General features: G+C 37.7%; 1 protein-coding gene across 8 annotated transcripts in view; it reads right to left on the reverse strand.

Annotated features, from left to right (window-relative positions):
- FYB1 (FYN binding protein 1) overlaps positions 1–21,660 on the reverse strand; it is a 170,519-nt gene that overhangs the window by 53,787 nt on the left and 95,072 nt on the right. For all 8 annotated transcript variants that reach the window (XM_077117036.1, XM_077117038.1, XM_077117045.1 and 5 more), the window contains one exon: positions 1,193–1,349. In XM_077117036.1, coding sequence (XP_076973151.1) covers positions 1,193–1,349 — 157 coding nt within the window. The remainder of the gene's footprint in view (positions 1–1,192; positions 1,350–21,660) is intronic.

The following is a 21,660-nucleotide window of genomic DNA, read 5'->3' on the forward strand; positions in this document are numbered from 1 at the left end:
ATACAATTCTGACATTTCTAAAAAGTACCATCTAAGATAAAATTTTAACTAGAGTGTGCTTGAATTAAAAGTTTCCTAGCTTTTCAACCCCCAGCCAAAAGTTCTGAAGGTTAAGAGAAAACCTATGTCTTATATTTAAAGGGGACTATTTAGCATAGAAATTAAGAGCATGTGCCTACTCTGGAGTCAGACCAACATTGGTTCAGATTTCCACTTTACATTATTGTGTGCTCTTGGAATAAATATTTGGCCTCATCCATGAAATAATAATACTACCAACTCAATAACATTATAGGGATTAGACAAATAAAGTGCTTAATACATCACAGGCAGTCAGTAAAACATAGTGGTGGTGATAGTGGTGGTAGTGGTGGTGGTAATAGTGAGGATGATAACGGTGGTGGTGGCCATGGTGGAGATGATGGTGATGGTGGAAGTGATGGTGGTGATGGGTGTTGGTGATGATGGTGATGGTGGAGGTGATGGTGGTGATGGATGTTGGAGATGATGGTGATGGTGGAGGTGATGGTGGTGATGGGTGTTGGTGATGATGGTGATGGTGGAAGTGATGGTGGTGATGGGTGTTGGTGATGATGGTGATGGTGGAAGTGATGGTGGTGATTGGTGTTGGTGATGATGGTGATGGTGGAAGTGATGGTGGTGATGGGTGTTGGTGATGATGGTGATAGTGGAGGTGATGGTGGGGATGGATGTTGGAGATGATGGTGATGGTGGAGGTGATGGTGGTGATGGGTGTTGGTGATGATGGTGATGGTGGAAGTGATGGTGGTGATGGGTGTTGGTGATGATGGTGATGGTGGAAGTGATGGTGGTGATGGGTGTTGGAGACAATGGTGATGGTGGTGATGGGTGGTGGTGATGATGGCGGAGGAAGCAGTAATGATAGTGGTGGTGGAAGAAATGGTTGTAGTGCGGGTTCTGCTTATCTGAAGCAAGCTTCAGAACATTTTTAAAGCTGTGAACATTTTTCAAATGAAATCTTTAGGAGAAACTCAACATAAAACAGACAAACAGAAGATGTTCAAATTACAAGGGGTTTGGGGGCTGCCTGCTCAGCCAGCCCTTCTCCCACATTTCTGGTCTTAGTTTATACCATAGGACTCAGTACTCAGATAAATGTAGTTTGAATACCTGCTGACATAAAGAAATGACAAGACAATCTTTTGCTTACTTTAGATCAAGAGAAGGCTTAATGTTTCTGGGAGGTAGGCTTGGGACTGGCAGTTGTGTTGGGTGAGAGGCTGGTAAAGGTGGCTGGTTGGCTGGATGGGACGGTGGAGGTGGTGGCAAGGAAGTTGTTGAATAAGACACTTGGCCTTTGCTGGTACCTAAGAAGCAAAGCAAACAACAGCATGAATTAAGATAAGTCTTCAAAATACAAGAACTAGCTCTTCCAAGTATGCAGAAATAAGACCCTGGAATATAAAAATTTAAGAAATGCATCCCAGGTTGAATTAATGTTTCGAAGGGTCTGATATTGTATGTATCATGGGACATGGTGTTTTAAATGTTCTCTCTCTTGAGATACCTAAATTCTTTGAGTCTGATCCTACTAGCAAAATAATTTATCTTACCTTCCCAAGTCTTTGTAGACCTTAGTTTTAAGGTTTAAGTTTTAAGGTAAACTTAGTTTTAAATTCTGGGTAATGTGAACAACCCAGTTGTCAACTTTATAACTACAATCTTCATAAACCACATTTTTAATGTTTTTGCAAATGCAGATTTTCTTCTGACCCATTATTTTAGATTTAAAAGGCTTAGTTTTAGGATCTGATCTCACTTGTGTGTAAAACACTTTCATTTATTTCCAATGTTCTCCTTGAATCTTTAATGAAGTTATGTTTTGTTTCAGATGTGATTTTTAAACATTGACAATTATTAAACAATCTCACAAGTAAATTCTAATGAAGAGATGAGCACAGATAAACAGGAATCACTCATAATCTCATCACTCGGCAATGCCTACTGAGTTGCATGTATTTTTAAACATTTTAATGATAACATATGCTTTTATGCAAGGGGAGCAAAATAGGACCATCTTGCTACCAGTTTTTAACTTTTTGTCAATATTAAGAAACATCTTTCTATGTTAATATAATTACAATATCATTTTAGCAGTTGCATGGTTTTTCTTTATACATCTCTATTACAATTTTGAATATTAGTGCCCTAATGATGGATATTTATGTTATTTCTTTTATTTTTTGTTGTAATAAAAAAATGGCTCAATCTTTGTAGCTATCTTTACAGTTTTCTCTTAGGGTAAATTCATGTAAGTAGAAATTCTGGGTCAAACAACATCTTTTAAGGTTCATGACACAAAATATCAAATTATCTTCCAGAGAGATACCAACTGTCAGAATCGTCTATTAAAATATGAGTGTCCATCTTCATAAACCTTTGTCAACATTAATATGATCATGTTTTGAATCTTGCCAATATTAGCAAAAAAATCCTACCTTCTGTTTTAAGTTAATTAATACTCAGGATAATATAAAGTTAGGATTGGCAAGTCAGAGAGTGCCAAATAACATCACAAAAACAGCAGTCACCTTCTTTCCCTACTGGAGCCAATCGCTTCCAAAATCTTAATGTTTCTTTCACATATACTTCCATATTTCTATTAATATATTGTTTGTCATGATTTTTTTAAGACTACTGACTTTCTATTAAGTAGATAGGGATTTCTGTTTTCTTGCCTTTCATTTTCCAATAGCAAAATCATGACTACTTTTCATTAAATCATATTTATTGGTTTTCATAATCATGACTGTGTGAATATTGTTTACTGTTGAGTTAAGTAGTGTACCATGATGACGTCTCATTTCTTATTCAACTTGGTTTCCTGGAGTTAATAATTGCCTCATTTAATCTTTTACTTAGTTTTCTTTGCAACTCTTTCTTCCCACAATTTCCAGTAGTTATGTAAAATGCCCTTAAAAATATCCACAATGCTAAACCTATCAGAAAATTGATCAGCTCCAGTATTTTCTCTCTGTCTATTTGCTGTAATCTGAATATGGTCTATCACAAGCTATCATCCTGGGATTTCTCTTTGCCATCATCACAGTTCCTGTAGACTGGGAGAAATTTTTATGTAAAAAGTACAAACTCTGGAGCCAGAGTGCTTGAGTTTGCATTTTGGCTCTACCACTTTCTTGCTGTCTTTATTTGGACAAGTTATTTTCTGGTTTCATTTGCAAAATGGAGGTAATAATATTATCACCTCATAGAAAGGGGGAAAATTCAACTTCCCCATGTGGAGAATTCCTGATATTCCCACAAGCAATGGGAGCAACCCAAGCAATAGGCTTAGCCCTCAATCTTGGGGTTTGTTCATATGAAACTTATCCCCGCAAAGGATATAGGCTAAGCCTGCTTAAGATTAGGCATAAGGTTGTAGTGAGGATTAAATTGACCTAACATATTTAAAGCACTTAAGACAGTACCTGGCACATAGTGAATTCAGCACTTTTTTTCCTATTCAATAAATATTCGATAAATATTTATTGACTGCTTACTATAAGTAAAGCACTGTTTTAAATACTAGAAAAAAACCAGAACTTTCTTCTCATGGATTTGGAGAGATTAATAGCTAAAAGTGTAAATAAAGTGCATAAAGAATTGTGGTGAGAAGTGCTGGGGATGGTGGACAGACTATACTATGGCGTGGTGGTGTGCATCTCTCCCCAACTCTGCATTTAGTGACATCGCTATGGTAGACTGAACATGGTGGGAGTGTTTATCTCATGGATACCAGTAAGCACTACAAATCTGGGCATGGTTTATTGTTTTGTTGATTCTTAGCCTTCAGAAATTGATGGAGAAAATGCTAATAATACAGGTTTAACTTAAAAAAATGTGTTGTTTCTTAATCATTACATTGTGAATAGCATAAAAAACTGAGGAAATGTTCTTTCGCTATTTGAAAACTATTACCCGGTTCAGCAAAGAAGTCACACACATCATTGATAAATGAATGAGTTCCAGCACATACCTTTGTTGTCTCTCTTTTGTCTTGCTAACATAAATGAAAGCATCAACATTCAGGTTGGAATTATATTCATTTTTTAATTGCAACCATAGGTTGACTCTAGAAATAGATGAAGAGAAGAGCCTGGCAGAAATCAACAACCGGCTATCTGGACTTTAATAGAGGATATTGTATATTTTATTAATATTTGTAAATTGCTACAACTTATAATTCCTTTACAATTCTTTATATCAGTAAAATTTGTTATGTAAGCATATATAACACATACCCCCCTCCCCCCCACACACACACTAGAAATTAAACATAAAGGATTTGATTAACTGAACTAGAGAAAAAGTGAGGTCAGACAGTTTATTTATGCAAAAATGAACTGAAGAAATGGTAGTTAAACATTTATCAGGATAACATTACTAGTACCTAAAAACAATTCCCTGATTCTATTGGCTGCATGGTAAATAGAGCCGCTTGTCTCTGCTCTCTCCCTCCTTTGCTTTGATCCTTTCCCTCCCTGTCATTCCTCCATATTTTGATTTAATACATTCTACTTTGGAATTATTTATACTGCCTAGTTTCTCTGAATATACAATTTGTATTCTTTATCCTCCTTGTCTTGAGGTGATTTTAGGAGAGAAAAATGGGATGTCATCTTGAAAACCATTTTAATTTTGCATGGCTTTGATAATTAATAGAGTCAATTTTTCATGCTTATAACTATTTTCCTTTTTTAAATTATATCATCTATTAAAATTCTTTGCCTATGCTTTTAGTGGTATTTGCTTTCTAAAATTGTTTCTTTATCTTATTTATTCAGGATATTAATCTTTTTTTTTTTTTGCTTACATGGGCAAACTGAATATAATTCGGCTATTTGGTCTCCTGTTTCTGCCTATCCATACATAAACACACCCAAAATATATCATAACCAATAAAATCAATCTTGCAAACCCTTTGAAAAAAAAAATTAGCCCTTTACCATAAATGTCCTTAAAGGGGTAATGCCAAAGTTTTACAAGGCGTATTACACCCAAAGCTTCTTAATTCCTTGTAGATATTTCTTTCTCTTTCCAAAGTTTTTCCCTTATGGTGATTGCTAAAACTATCACCTTCTCTCTTCAACCTCACTCCTCACTGCCCCAGACTCCCCAGAGTCTTTAAAATTGCACTAATTCTGCACTCCTGACTTGAGATGCTCCCTGCAAGATGCAGTTCTTACAAGTATATCTTTCTTTTCTGACAGCTGTTTTTCTTTTTCTTTTTGGTTGGGGCAAACCTGATGGATAAAAATATCCAACTCATTACATTTATGTTAGACATGTTTTGTTTCGTTCATTTTTTTGTCATAAGTGTTTCATTTGCCCTAACTTTTTCTCAAGTGCAATTAGTCACTCCTTGTATGTTTAATTTCCATCACTAGGGTTCTGTTTAGGAAGCCCTTCTGTGTACCCTGAGAGCAAATAATTATGGACTTATATTTTCTCCTAATTCTCTCTGGCTTCATTTTTCACATTTAACTCTTTAAAACTATTAGTGATTTATTTTGGAGTCTGTTGTGTAGTTGGGATCTAATTTTGTGGGTTTCTGCTGCTGTTCTGAAATCATTTAACAAATGTCCCGGCATCATTAGTTTAATAAGCTGTTGCTTACTTACTGATTTTAAATGTCTCTTTTTGTGTGTGGAATAGCGTTAAAAAGCTTAGTATATTTGATAGATGAAAATGACATCTTGTTATTTTAATTTATAAGCAGTAGAGTTTGGCAGATTCGTAAGTCATCTAAAGAGCTATACCCAAAGGGAAGAAGTTGCTGTGAGAGGATAAAAAGTCATTGTTCAGATGAAAGGAAAAATACTTATTAGCCACTTGTGACTTACCTTTTCATCACATGGGAAAGATTTTAATAAGCAGGAAGCATTACCATAATGGAGTGAGTAAAGCTTGGAGGACAGACATGGTTTGGGGAATGATGAGTTCTTTTGGTTGGAAATACTAAAAACTCACCCCCAACCCCATGCGCTGCTTTTCTGCCCATACACAGTTTGTGAGACTTTTTCTGGTGAGATCGTGGCAGAGGCTCCTGCTGCTGTGCTGCCTGGCACCTAGTCTCCTTTCAGTGGTTATAATGACATGTGAAACCAGGCAAGGGGTGTGCTTGCTTCCCCACTGGACCTGGAATTAGAAGGGGGTTCCCTTGGGGCAGCTGGCTGCCATTGTGCCCTTCCAGGAGGAAAGCTTGCCCAGGAGGGCAGCAAAGTCACAGGAAAGCAGAACTGAGAGATCAGCGAGACCCTGGTTGAAATTTTTAAAAATCGCCTTCGGAAAATTGTGGAAGATAATTTGAGAGGCTAAATGAAACACTAAACTACTGATTGTTTAAATGTCCTACTCCTCATCAGGTTTGGGCGAGCATATGACACAATCCTTCTTGTATTTAGTAGTGGAATATTTTGCTTTACAAAATCTATGTTCTCTTTCAAATACTACAAAAAATTCATTTACATGTATACAAGGTCATTAGAAGGAAAGGTACTCTTAGGTTTTCTGGGGGAAAACCAGGTAGGGTTACCTTAATGTGATATAATTGACTCTAAAATCTTAAGCTGGGCTTTTAAAGTATACTAAAATTCAATTAGTAATATTGGAATTCTCAACAGCAGAATTCTGATTTGTTGTCATGGAAGAAAGAGACAGAGATTGTGTCATAAGGAAAAAACAGAAATATTAAATCTGTAGGGATATTCTGAGATTAAGTAATATAAATAACACTAACCATTTCATTTTTGCCAACTACCGTACTAGGCAATTCGAATATGTAATCTTATTTACCCTTTAGAACAAATCAAAGGGGTATACATTATTTTGTTTCCATTTGATAGTTAAGAAAGCTACCCAAATTCACAGCATTAGTAAGCATTAGAGGTAGGGTTCAAATGGTCAGAATTTTCGATCCCTAGTCAATTGCTTATGATATCTCGGCCCCTTCTGCTATACTTTTGCTGCTTCTTAAGATAATGAAATGGAAATTATTGCTAAGTTCAAATGGATACATTAACACACTTTTCTAATATCTTGGTGTAAGTCCAGCTTTTCTGATTTGTACTTTTTCTCTTAGTGAGTTTGTAGAACTGTCTCCAGTTTCGTATAGGGCAGCACTGACTATGGAGGCTATAATCAGTAAAGGAATTCACAGCTTTGGGGTTTTGGATGCTACCTACATGACCCTTCAGAATTTGATTTTTAAAACTAGAGAAAAGGAAAATAAACACCCAGAAGCTGATGGGAAGTGTGTTCCCAAAGAGGAATGACTGATGAGTGCTGACAGGAAAAAAAATCCCAAGAATTCAAATTGGAAATTTGAAGTAAAGTCATGAAATGACTTAGAAATAGGTTAATATGGGGGAAGAACAAGAAGTTCAGAGGTTAGCTGGCCTCAAAAATTAGGGTTGTACAAACTGGGAGATAACACCTCCAACTCTGATGTCCTTGTGGATCATACCCCCCAAGGCTCGGGGGGCCAGTCCAGTTTGTCTGTGGTTCTCAAATGCTGGAACCAAAAAGACCAGTTGGAATTCCTTCCTGGAAGAATGACAAGAATTGTGTAGAGATGTCAACTCCTGTATCAGAGTGCAGAACTGGTGTCTCGGAAATTACGGGCCAGTTTAGCAATCGTAGGCTAATGGAGGGAACTTGCAATTTGCTGCCCACCCCCATCTCACGACAGGTTAAGAAACTGCATTCTTGGGCATCTGACAGAAGCTTAAAGCTTCAAGAAGATATGGAGCATATTGCCAATAAGCAGGTGGGAGCTTAAGTGATGAATAGCAAAAATTAAAGAGACATGACTGTACCTGTATCAGGAAAACAGTTCATGCTAGTCATAGAACAAATGGAGGAGGGGTGAAAATGAAGAAGAGAGAAATTGCAAAACCTTCTGGAGCATGAAAACAGCGCTCGTGTACAGTGGGAGTTAACAACCCCCAATGCCAACTCTTCATCTTCTTTAACTTTGGAAGTTCAGAAGGGGCATTGCACAAGCCACGCGCCCCTGCTCCAGGCACTCCCGGATGGGTGGGACCCCAAGGCCAACTTACCCGGAGGAAATGATTGGGAGGGGCACACCATGAACCAGTGGGTGCCCAGCAATCACCTGGCCTTGCCCCTGGAAAGCAGTTTCAGGCTCATTTAACCACAGGCTGCTCAAAGTGGTGAGACTTTCATCAGAATCTACAACTCTATAAACAGAAAAACAGAACTGTGGGGCAGGAAAGAAGGAAGGGGGAAAAGAGGTAGGGGTGGGAACAGTACAGGAGACACAGATTTTGGTGATCTATTATAGGAAACGGATATGCCATTATTTCACAAACTACACTTATCTCTTTCTGCCAACCAAGATATCAGCTCCAGATATTTTTTTCCCAGATATTTTCATAATATTCTTGCAACACCCTAGAATTTCTGACGTTTGTGTCTTTTGACTGAAAAGTTGCGTATAGCTTTTTCTCATGTCCAAATTGTCTGAGAAGTCTAGAGACATGGTTCTCAATTTCTTTTTTAATCTATGGGTTCCTTTCAAAAATCAAAGGCAAGCCATTATCATTGTCCCCAGTGCCGCAGGACCCAGACCGTAGACCAGGCATTTCTAGTTCTGGTTTTGTTAGGATGTCTTAGAATTGGGGCAGGCGTCAGAAAACTTTGATTTTTGCCCCAGCTCTTTCGCGAAAGAGGTATTTGCCCTTGCCAAGTCAGTTAACCACCAAGCGACTCAGTTTCTCCATTGTCAGATGGGGATAATATGACCCCAATTATTTCACAGGAGTTTAAGGACTAAGTGAGCTAATATGTGGTGAAAGCATCTTGCAAAGTTTGAAGCACAGTAGAAAAAATAAAAGGTGATCACGCAAGAATGAATTTTTCTATTAATGAAATAATTACTAAAGTTACCTTGACTTGAAAACATTGGGAGTCTTCTGTATAAGTTCATTACTTATCTATTTGGGACTTATTAAGTGCTTGCCCCCAGGATTTGGTCAGAATTAGAAGCTATATAGTGCACTTGCCTAGCCAATAGCAGGCATTCAGTGTTCCTGATGAATTTTCCTGGAACTTGTACTCTTGTGCTCTGTATAGAGCAGCCTCTCCCTAAACCTCTGAGTACACATTTATTTCCATCCACGCAGAGACTGGAAATCAAACACAAATAACTCATTTTTTTTAACTTTTAAAAATTGTACAATAAAACATGTATACAAAGCAAAGAAAGAAAAAAGCAATAGTTTTCAAAACACTCTTCTGTGGCAGATCCCAGAGTTTGTTATGGGCTACCATACCATTAACTTTCTAACTTTTCTAAACTGCCACTTGTGCTTGAAACAACCTGCTAATTGTTGTACATCTGAAGATTCTGTAGAAAGTAAACTTCTGAAAAGCCACCTGCCTTTGCAGGGGGCTGTGAGGCTGCTCTGCCGTTCCTTGATTTTAACAGCTGTGTAGTCCAAAGTAGCTATGTTTGAGTTCTCTTTCATATGTACACAGAACGCTTAGACATGTTTCTTATACTACCTTTATTTTCTCTGATATTGTCATAATTCACCTTTCCACTTATTTCTTTATTTTCTTCCCAAACAGTGAACTTCTAAGGGTAGTCTATACTGTCAACATTTGTGTATGCCCTACAACATTTGGCATTTGCCCTAGATAGTAAGGAATTTCATATTTTATTGAATAAGAATTTTCTTTTACTTTACTCTTTACTTTTAGGGAAAAAACTAGTTTTTTTTTCTTAAAATATAGATTTAAAAAAACAAAATACAAAAGAAATAGAGGCACAGTAAAACATTTTTAAAAGTGCAGTAGGATAAGCTTAAAAGTAAGCCTCACATCTTATGCAATTCAATGATTTTAATATATTTATAGTTGTGCAACTATCACAGTAATCTAATTTTAGAACATATGCATTACCCCCTAAATAAATCTTGTAACCACTAGCAGTCACTCCCTAACCTCCCTCCCCCATCTTAGGAACCACTGATCTACTTTCTGTTTCTGTAGATTTGTCTGTTCTGGACATTTCTTTCTAGTAGAATCATACAATATGTTGTATTTTGTAACTGAGAAATGGAACCCACTTCTTTTCTGATTGGTACCTGATCTAACATAGACTAGCATATACAATACTGGCATAGGAGTAGATCTTAATATTCATACTAAAGAATCTTATAAAATGTTTTGGAAGGCTCTCAGCAGCCTTCAGAAGTAATGGCTTGAAACCTTTGGGCCAAGTCTTAGAAAACGTAGTTTTACGGTGTTTGTCCTTATCTTAATTCAGTCATGCATTGCTGTTATTTTAATCTTCACAGGATTAGTAAACCGTAGTGGATGGGAAAAATTTGAAAATTAGTATAGTCGCGAACAAACTACTGTAACTATATTAGTAAGAAATCTTTTGCTCTAAAAGAAGCTACCAAAAAAATGTTGGCCAGCTCAGAATAGTCCATCAAAACGGAAAAAAAAGTAATTCTGAACCACCAGTGTTTGCACAGATAAGGCAGAAATTGGGATGGAGGTGAAGATGGAGATATCAAATCAAATATGATGAACAATGAGAGGAAAATAAGCAAAGAAAGGCTTTTATCTTTATCTTAAATGACTCCAACTCAGATCTAATTTAACATTGTGTCTCTGAATATCTTTTTTAATCCTTAAAAATTTACTCCCTGCAAACTCTGTTAGTCATTCAATTATAAGTGATTGCACAGTGTAAGTTATTTTCATGAATCGTTTGGTTTATTTTAATTCATAAAATAACATGAAATTCAAATAAAGCAATAATTTGACAAAAGATCTGCTGACTTTTGAATCTTTCCCCCTTTTTTATTTTTAGGGGAAAAAAAAAAGATTAAAGCAACTATGTAAGAAATGTTTTTTGAAAAATATTCGTTGTTTACAGAGCACCTCTTTCCTGTCCTACGATAGAGCCTATTTGGGCAGAAGAGTGTAACTGAATTTCTTTTCTTCAAATGCTAAAAGGTATATTCAGAAGTATAGCGATAACTTACATAAGAGTAAAGAAAGCACCAGAACTCAATTTTTAAAAAAAATCCTCAGATTCCCTGTTTTATTAGTTCAGGGAATACTGAACATTTTGCGTAAATCAACATGAAGAAATCCTTTGAGAACGCTTTTTAAATGAAATCGACATAACAGATATACAATATTTCTGAGTAGAGAAGAACTGAATATCATGCTGCAGAGGCTGTACACAGCTTCAGGGATAGAGGCAAATAAAGGAATAATTAGAGCAGATGCTCCAAGCCCCACTGCCTCTGGGAGCCTGCTTTCCTACTGTGGCTGCGGAGCAGGCGTTCAAGATCCCATGTGAAGTGTGCCCGTTACCAGCCCAGCCCACTGTTAATAGGGGAAGACAGTCTAGATTTTTCTGTGAACTCTTCCTACGTTAAATGTTGGCATCCAAGTAATGAAAGAAAACAAAAAATCTTCACACAAAACAGAGCATACTTGTGGGTTATACTAAATGGCGGTAGACATAAAGAGAAGGTGTATTAAGGGAAATTGCCTGTCCAGAGATTCAGCTAGCGACCGATCCTTTCCTGCTAAAGCAATAAGGACTTGAAAGGGATAAATTAGACCATCTGATCAGGCAGAGGATCATAATAGGCCGGGGAAAGAGGACCAGAACTTTTAACAAAGAAAGTAGAGTTTCCTTGCAGTGCCAGGACAGAGCTGGTGTTCTGAGCAAAAGCCCAAGGGGAGAAGTAAAGGCGCCCCAAAGAGGCCTCAGCACAGGGTATGTGTAACATGACTGCGTAGACAGATGCGTGTAAAGAGAAGGTTTCAGGTCAATGAAATGCTTGCCACTCCTACCATGACAATGACTATTGTTACTGTTTTGCTATTTTTGGAAAATCACCTAGGTAGAAGAAAGGAAGGGCATAAGGTTAAAAGACAACTCAGAATAATATGAAGACTACAGATCAAGACCCAGAGAACAGGAGAGAGAAGAAAAAGCCGGACAGAGCAGTGTGGTGCAGTGAGAAGAGCAGGTGCTTTGAAATCCTCAAGCCTTCTGATCACACTCCTACTACAGGTATGATCCTAGGCAGATCTCTCCCCCTCTCTTCTTAATAGATTGATACATTTTGGGGAAAGGTTTTACAGTCCAAAGGAAGTAAAATTTCACCTTGACCTTTCACTTTCTGATCCTTTCCTTTTCCAGAGGCAGCCGTTGTTTATCTTTGTAGAACTTTTTCTATGCATTCATCCACATGTGCATGTATGTATGTATAGACATATGAGGTTAAAAACGCAAATAGTTCTGCATGCTAAATTTTGTGTCCGTCTTGTTCTTTGTAACTGTGGCAGAGTATTTTGTTGTATGGATATTTTATGGATGCTTTAATCTCCACCCCCATCTTGATTGCAAACAATGTTGCAATAAGCATCCACTTACAAGCTTCTCTCTCTCTCTCTCTCTCTCTCTCTCTCTATCTATCTCCATCTCTAATCAGTATTTTTCCAGAATAGATATTGAGAAGTAGAATTGCAGAGATGAAGGATGTACCCATTTTATATTTATGGAGGTACTGTCTAATTTAGACTTGCCAAAGCCTTGTCTTCTAGTACGCTTTCTTATCGCTGCATATTCTAGATAATTTTTTAATTATTTTAATACAATCACTGAATCTTTCTGAGCCTCAGTTTAGTATATAAAATGATCAAAAAATTACTTCATAATAACATTAGTTAATAAAAGCACCCATCACAAGTGTCTAGTTCACAGTAGACATTTCATAAATGCTAATTTCCTTCCCTTATTACCATTTCCTTAGAGTAGGAAAATTTAGTCAAAGTAGATGCTTATTTGTAAAAATTTCTCATAGTTCTATAATATCTCCACAATCAGTAGCATGTGTTTAACTGTTGAGGAACTTGTTTTTTATTTTTAATTGATATTCACTTCAAGTTTTAGACTAAAATACCTTAATTAGAAATATTTCTTTTGAGTTTAGTATTGCTACAATAGTATGTCTTGTGTTAAAACTCAATTTTCCACCTCATTTCTTTTTTTCAATTACTGTGAAATATTTGTTTTTATAGCTTATTGTGACATTGCTTGGCCTTTACATGTTCTTTCTTTCTTTCTCTCTTTTTTTTAGTAGTCTGAGGTCAATAAAGTTATGCTTTAAAGGCAGTTCATGTAAATATATGCCTACTTTAAATTTTAGTTTTTGCACTTTCCCTGGAATGAACACACAATTTAAAAAATTGTGTAGGAACTTGAAGACGTCTGAGGATGTCTGAAGATCTCAGACGGAAATACGCTGCCCTAACCATCTACAGCTTCAGTCAGGTCACTCAATTCTCACACAAAAATATCTGCACCTCATTTATCTCCTCTGCATGCCTTGCTTAATGATACTAACCTCTATTTTTTAATAATGCCAAGTTTTACAGTTCCTAAATTAATTCATAAATCTTGTCACTATATTATAAAAGCTAAATTAAAATCATTTTCACATTTATTGCCATATATCTGAGCTTGTAGGAAGTCCAAGCATAATGGCATATTAGTGAAATTAACACAAAATGAATAGCTAACAACCATTCATATTGATTCTTCCTTTTTTTTCTTACTCTCTACATCAAATATATAATGTAGAATTCAATCAATTCTACCTTTGAAGCGTATTTTAAATTCATCCACCTCTCTTCCCTCTATTGCACCACCTGGGTCTAAGCCAAATCATCTCTCACTTGTACTATTACAACAGTTCTTAATTGGTCCTTTGACTTTATGCTTCTTTGCCTATAATTTATGCTCGTTGCAACAAAGGGAAGTCTTAAAATATAACTACAAAGTAGTTCATAACACCCCTCTTCATAATGACTCCAAGTTCAATGGCTTTGTACAACTGATTGCAAACTATGACCTTCCAAAACCTTTGGGATTTGGTCGGTGTCTACTGTTCTAACCTCTTCTTGTACATTCCCCCATCATCTATGGCATTCCATAGGTCTCCAGCACGGCAGGTGAGAATTCTGCCATTGAGCCACCATTACACCACCCCATTTGCCCTTTTTAAATAAGTTTATATAGGCTTATGTGGGCCAACTATAGTTGAAGAGAATGCAATGATTAGGAAGCAGGAAAAGCTTGTTAAGTATGCCACAGCACTACCCCTTTTGCTGCTTGGTGGATGGGAAGGCTGAAAAGTAGGGATAGAAGGTGGTAAAGACAATGGGGAAAATCAGAAGACGACTTCAGGAGATTGCAGACTGAAAAGACTGGGGAAAAGAAGATGGGGGGGTCAGGAACAGTATTTAATGTACTGCTTCTATAATCCTGACCAGCAGTCTTCTATAGGGAAAGGGAACAGTGCCAGGCAAAGCAGATTCCAATTCAAATTGCAACAAGGGGGGAAGAATCCCGTTTTGACCACACAGGATACATTATATATGTGAAATATTATATGTCATATACTTATGGAAGAAATGACCAAGGAGTTAGAATCTCTGTCCCTAGAGACAGGACCATAAAACTATAGGACTGAAAGGTCTTATGAATTTACTGTTTTGTGTCTTTCATATAATTTGGCACTAAATGAACGGGGATTCTTCATGAGGCCATCTCTGCTTCTTGGCAAGATTTTAATCACAGAATGAGATAATTTTTTAGCCTTAGAGATAACATGCATAGTATATGTCGTAAACATACCCTCTGCTCTTATCAAAGATGAGAAAAGATCAGAAACCTGAGACCCAGAGGAGTTCAGTCATTCACCCAAGGAAACAAAGCTTAAATCATGAGATCCAGACCTGTTTTCCTGACTCATATCTCAAGTTTCTTCTACCATTCCCATATAACCGAACACAGTTTTCTCTCTCTGTGTGTTCTGTCTCTGTCGCAGTCTCTCTCTCAGAGGAGTAAAATGCTCCAGAGCCAAAAGCAAACACAGATCTGCTCCCTCCAAGTACATCATCCTTTCCTCCAGGGCTCATTCTGCAGCCCAGCAGTGGCCTCCTCACGACTGTCGCCTTGTGTTCAGAGAATCTCAAGTCACTTTCATGTTAACCTTAGGACAGCATGATACAAGAGGCACAATGCTACTACAAACAACATTACAAACAAAGGTGAGTTTGGGGGTTCAGAAGTAGTTCAGTGGTAGAATTCTCGCCTGCCATGCCAGGTTCGATTCCTGGCCCATGCCCTGCCCTCCCCACCCCCTACCCCCCCAAAAAGTTCAGTTAATGATGCTGCAATAACGGGATACTCACATGGAAAAAGAATGAAATGTGACTCCCATCACACAGCAAACAAAAAAGTGAGTTTGTTTAAAGTGAAATCATAAAACTATTAATAGCTTGCAACTTCAGATAATCACACCATTAGGCTTCATTTGGCACCCATGAACCATGAGTGGATTTACTTTACACGTGCCAATACTTTAAAAAGATAACCAAGCAGTCTCTCAAAACTATCATAAATCGTGGCAAGGAAACAATAAAGACTGAAACAGAATTTTTCAGAAATAAGGCTTTTTGTTAAGATTAAAAGCAAAATAAAAATAGCAACACAACTTCCTGAATTTCCGACTGGACTCGTTTCATGTGCCCCTCATTTGATTTGGCTCTCCAAGCCCATTGAATTGAGATAGGGTGGGCTGTGAAAAGAACTGCTCTGGCAAAACCATGATTAAGTCTCATTTTAAAGGGAAGGGTAAAATCTGAAAGGTAGAAGGCCAGCCTAATTTCCAGAGCCTGTGTTGTTAACAATCTCCATTAGTCATTATGCCCAGAAAGGAGGAAGGCACTTAGCCTTCCTTACTTACATACATCACATTAATCCTCACTTGTACATACATTGTCTTTCTGACTTTGAAAGATGTGGACAGTGACTCAGGAACTTTTGCCCTGGAATCACAGGAATATAACTCGTGGACAGCTGCCATTATCTCCAGGCATTCACCGTCCACACTTACTCTTTCAGTACCATCCTGAATTTGGTAACATGACGCAGCAGCCCTGCAGGCTAGAGACTAGACAACTTATCAGGTTTCCTGAGGACTGTGGCTAACCTCCAAAGTTGATTGTTTTAGTTGCTGCCTTCTTACTATCGTGCCTCTGGTCCCCAGAGCAGCCTTTATTCCCAGAGCAGCCTTTATTCCCTTGGGGAACTAACAAACTGAAAAGGTCTTGGGATGGAGCTGTAACCTACTTGTTCCTTTAATGTCACAGATCCCTACCTCTGGAAGGCATTTTAGAAGGACAATTTAAGTCCTTTCATTTTGCAAAGGAGCATGGGACTCAAACAAGTTACTTCTCCCAGGTCACCCAGAGTTGATTCCAGAATGGAGTTGGTTCCAGAATGGAGTCTCTTGACTCAACTAGATTGTCAATTTTTACAAATGCAATCAGATTAGATTTTTGTAAGACTTAACAGTGCTCAAACTGCTGATTGTCATAGGATAAGGGTATCATTTAGGACACAAATTTCTTTTTCCAGTGAGCACTGCAAACCTTGCAATTGCTTCACTTCAAACTTTTGAACCTCAAACTTTATACATAAAAAGGGGTGCCAACACATTTCACAACCCTCTTTATTGTCTTCTCCCAAGTCCTTGAGGTTGTATGCGCATGTGTGTGTGTACTTATGAGATAAGGTGTCTTGCAACTCTATCTCTGAACAACAAAGTAGCTGAAGCTGTTAGAAGTTGCAAGAATACCCACTTCCTACTTTACTGGTGACATATTTTTGCAAAGCTCTTCCACTCAGCTTCCCCATCTTGAGCAAATTAAGATTTAGAACAATGACTTCAAGTTCCTTTTTAGGCTGTTTCTGCTCTATATAGTAAAACAACATTCCTAGCATATATAAAATATTTTTCACCAGTGAATTCGAATTTTAAGTATTAATCTGTTACTTCACATTTCTCTCATGCAGCGCTTCCCCCAAAGTGGGTTCCTGAGAACATTGGCCCTACCGAGATATTTTATTGAAAAAAAAAAAAGAGGGTCTGCTGTTAAATATATTTTGGAAATTGCAGCAAACAATACCCCTTTTTGATGTTCTTAGGGTCATTAGTGTATTAAAAACCTTATGCTAAAAACCTAGCAACCTTGTTTAACCCAGGATTTCCCAAACATATTTTCTTCACTTTTTCCCCATATCATTTAAAAACATGCTGCAGAACTCATGGAAAGTGTGAAATGCTGAGAGAACCAACATTTATTGAGAGTGTATAGCATGCCTCCCAGTATTCCAAGCACTTTATGGAGATGAGGTGTTTTTAAGGCTCATATAGCACCGTACAAATTCAGACTCTCGAGTCAAAAGACCAGGGTTAACTTTTGGCTACACCTCTTACTGAACAAATAACTGGGTAAGTTACCCAATCTCTGAGCTTCAGTGTCTTCATTGCAATCTGGGTAGAATTGCAAAATGTAGGGAGAAAAGAAAAAATTACTGGCAGAATATCCAAATAAAGCAGATAAATGTAATACTGAGGTTATTAGATTTTTGTTTTTAACTGCACAAAGTTTCAAAAAAAAACAAAGAAGTCCTTACATTTTGTTTCTGACAACAATTGAAGCTCCGTTTAAAAATCTTTAAAGAAATAACATCTGGGAAATTACCATCTTTTAACATATCTCTTAGGAAAGCCTTATTTTAGGAGATGTACCCTCTTGTAGAGTACATGGGAGACCTGGTGAGTTTTTGAGTCTTCATTCTAGCCCTGACTCTCAGTAGGTTGTGACACAGAGTAGTTTGTAAGTGGTTTCCCAAGGAAATGTAGACTAAATGCTTGTTTGTTTCTATTCTAGCCAACATGAGTCTTTTTAACCCTTAATAACAACAGTTAACCATTACAGAGGACTCATTTTGTACCAGGCACTATTCTAAGAGCTCTGTTTATAGAAATTCATTTAATTGCTCAAGAACCTTTATAAGTTAGATAGCACTAGTGTTCTCATTTGTAGGCAAGGAAACGATGACCAAAGCCTCATTGCTATGGAGGGGCAGAGTTGTACTCAAATCTAGACAGTCTGGCTCCAAAGCTTGTGCATTTGACATCTATGCATTTCTCTCCAGGGGGTAGCTGAACGAGACCCCCATGTGGGAGCAATGACCATGGGATAGAGTAAGAAAATAAAAACACACAAACAAACAAACCCAGACCTTCTTTTCCATGTCCAGGGGACAGGGAATAGGTATGTAGGTTGTATCTTTTTAGTAACTTTTCATTTTCCATTGTCTGGCCACTTCTCCCACTTGTACTCTAAGTTCCAGAAAAGTTCTCCTCACTGCACCACCAAGCTCTCACTTCTCTCCAGAGTTCTGCACATGCCTATCTGTTCTCCACCTAGAACCTTTGTTCAATTGTCTTTCCTGGACTCACTTGCATGGTGCCCACTCCATCCTTGGCGCTCAGCTATGGCATCAGTTCCAACAGGAAGCCTTCCCTCCCTAACCCTTCAGGGATCCGAAGTCTCAGAGCACCCAATACCCTGCATTCTCCTTACCTTAGTGCTTCCCATGTAGTAAGTAGGTGCCCATTTACTTATCTGTGGGTTTTGGTAGAAGGTAAACTTGAAGAGAGCAGAGACCTCTTGTCTCTGTTGGATCCCTAGGATCTAACACAGAACCTTCCACATTGTTGAAGCACAATAAATATTTGTTATCTATAGTTGTACCATTTCTTAATGGTACGCCATGTCTAGAATAATTATTCCTCATCCACAATCATCCTTCTTTCCAGTGAGTAATCAAGAACATTATGCCAGACCCTATAATGCTGCTGGAAGAAGTGAGGAGTCTGTTTCTACTCAAACTGTCTCCTTTGTCCTGTTACATATTCACGTCTCACCATTCCTTCTAGACACTCCATTCTTCCCATCCTTCTGAGTTACAAGGAGATCTCTTGCAGCAACACTGTGATGAACGTAAGGATGTTTGATGTGGAGACTGACCAGTCCCACCAGGAGGACATTATGGGTGGTGCTCGCTCCATCACTACAGTTCTCTGGCCAGTCATCCTGACTCTTGAGGGACAGAGCACATGAGAGATGGAAGCCAAGATGTTACAGCAACAGAAGTCATCAGAGAATAAACAGTATCACCATCGGTGAGTAAACAGTGTTTGGTGTCATCCACTGAATGCTGGTTTAGCTAAAACTAGCAATAGGGGCAGAAAGCCACTCAAGAGGGGACCAGTTTCTTTCTATTCCCTCCTGCCTCTACTTTTAAAGTGTAATTATGTGAGTGATAAACCTTAAAACTGTTTTGTAATCAGGTGATATTATTCTACATTTTCAATGTTCATCAACTATTTTATCAGTATAAATCTAAGAGATTAATCGAGGTGATGATTTTTCCATATATTCTGGAGAAGAATTTTAGGTATTTGCTCAGATAGTCACTCGCTCATTCATTCATTCATTCCACCAATGCCTGCTCAGCAGGTAGGGCAAGTACATTTTGCTGAGTTCGCATGGGGGGAAACTGGACCACGAAACCAGCTTGGCCTCTGATTTTATGGAATTCATGTTACACATGGGTTTAGGTACTGAACTAATAATTTATAAAGGGTAACGTGTGGTATTGTAGGAAATGTTAATTCAATTTTTGTTGTGTAAGGACTAAGGTACAGATATGCCATCTAGACCAGCAACATCCAATAGCAGAACATTCTGGTTTGTTGGAAAAGTCCAACACTTGTGCTGTCCTAAACAGTAGCCACTAGCTACAAATGGCTACTGAACACTAAAAAAGTGGCTAGTGCAACTGAGGAGATGAATTTTAAATTTTATTGCATTAATTTAAATTTAAACAGCCACCTGTGATGACTGGCTACCATATTCAGTAGTACAGATCTAGAATATAGTCTGTCAGTTGGTTAGAAATGTAAAATATCAGCAAACTTTTGGGTCACAAGAGGTAGGCTGGAGTGTCAATGATGTTGAATGAAAACAAAAGCTCTTCTAATCTCCAGATCTTTAATACTACCTGCCTATATGAGATCTCAAAGACTCCTCAAATTGAGCATTTTCAAAATCAAAATTGTGATCCTCCTCAAATCCTGGTCTTTCTCCCCAAACCTGTGACCAACCAACCAAGAGACTTGATAGTCATCTTTGGCCCTCCTCTTTCTCATTCACACAGCTAATTCCATTATTTTCTAATCCAAGTACGTCTCAAATTTATCATCTTGCCTGCATTACCACAATGGTCTCCTACTTTCTCTTTATACTGCTGCTAGAGCAATCCTTTCCAAACATCAAATTGGATCCTTTCCAACTATCAAACCCTCATATTCAGGTTAAAACCCCAAATCTTTATCAGGGCCTGTAAGATCTTTGCAGGTTTAGCTCCTGCCTATCTCCACAGTCCCATCTTTCCCACTTTCATTCCTTTTCCTCCATTGCAACCATACTCACCTTCTTATTGTTCCTCAAATAATGCTGGTGTGAAATTAGTGCAGGTGATATATACAGATTCCATTAATAGATGTGCCTGTGTGGCCAAATATTATATACCACACCCCCCTGAAATTTGAGGAGCCTCCCAGAGGCACTGTGCAATTGCCTGTAAGCAAAATAAATAAATCACCCAACCAACCAACAAATAAATACACAAATACTTTTATTTAGCCCTTGGATCTCTCTTCGATTAATATGATCCAAATATTTGGTTAATTAAATAGAGGCTTTCAAAGAGACTCAAGTTCAGTACATCGTTTTAACTGAGGGAGTGAAAAGAGAGTTTAGCAAATGTCATTTATGCAAGCAAAATATGGGAAAACTGGGCTTATTTTAGCTCCATCATATCTCTTGCTAACTAATTTATTACACACCCAAATCAGGATGAAAACTAGAAAACAGAATCGAAGATCCTTGAAGGTCAAAATACTTCAAATATTTGCCAAATTACCTTATATGCACACAATATTGTGAACATAACTTGCAGCTGAATTATATATTGGAAAGTAGTGAAAAGGGGAATTTTAAGTTGTATATATGTCACTAGAATAAAAGTTTCTTTTTTTAAGTAAACATAGGACTGAAAACACAGTGAGCCTTGTTGTAAATGATGGACCATAGCTAGAACAATTATAAAAATGTTCTTTCATGAATTGTAACAAATGGACCACACTGATGCAAGCTGGTTATTATAGTAGGGTGTTTGATGGGGACTCTGTATTTAATGCATGATTTTACTATAAACATACAAGTTCTCTAATTGCAAAAATAAAATGAAAAGTAAATGCACAGTTGGAGATAGAGGAGTAAATAATAGAAGCCCTGTTCACGCCTCTACTTTGCCTGCAATAGCTGGCACCTGTACCCTACGCATATTTGCTGCCACAGTTTCCTCTTCTGCTTGTTATTATTATTATTAATTTTTCCAGGTGTTTCAGGAGAATTTCATTATCTTCCAAAGTTATTCAGCGTAGAATTGTCTCCTTAGGAAAAAGAAAACAAGCTGCAGGCAAAGCTAAGTTGACAAAATCTTCTAAGGCCCTGCCTCTTCTATTAGTGTCTTCTTTCCCTTTTATGGTATTCTCAAACTCTGGTCAAAGAAGGAAGGCTGTGGTGTCCAAGGTGTGTTTCCAAACTGAAAACAAGTCTGATCTA

This window comes from Tamandua tetradactyla, chromosome 9, assembly GCF_023851605.1.
Source record: "Tamandua tetradactyla isolate mTamTet1 chromosome 9, mTamTet1.pri, whole genome shotgun sequence".
Classification (NCBI taxonomy): Eukaryota; Metazoa; Chordata; class Mammalia; order Pilosa; family Myrmecophagidae; genus Tamandua; species Tamandua tetradactyla.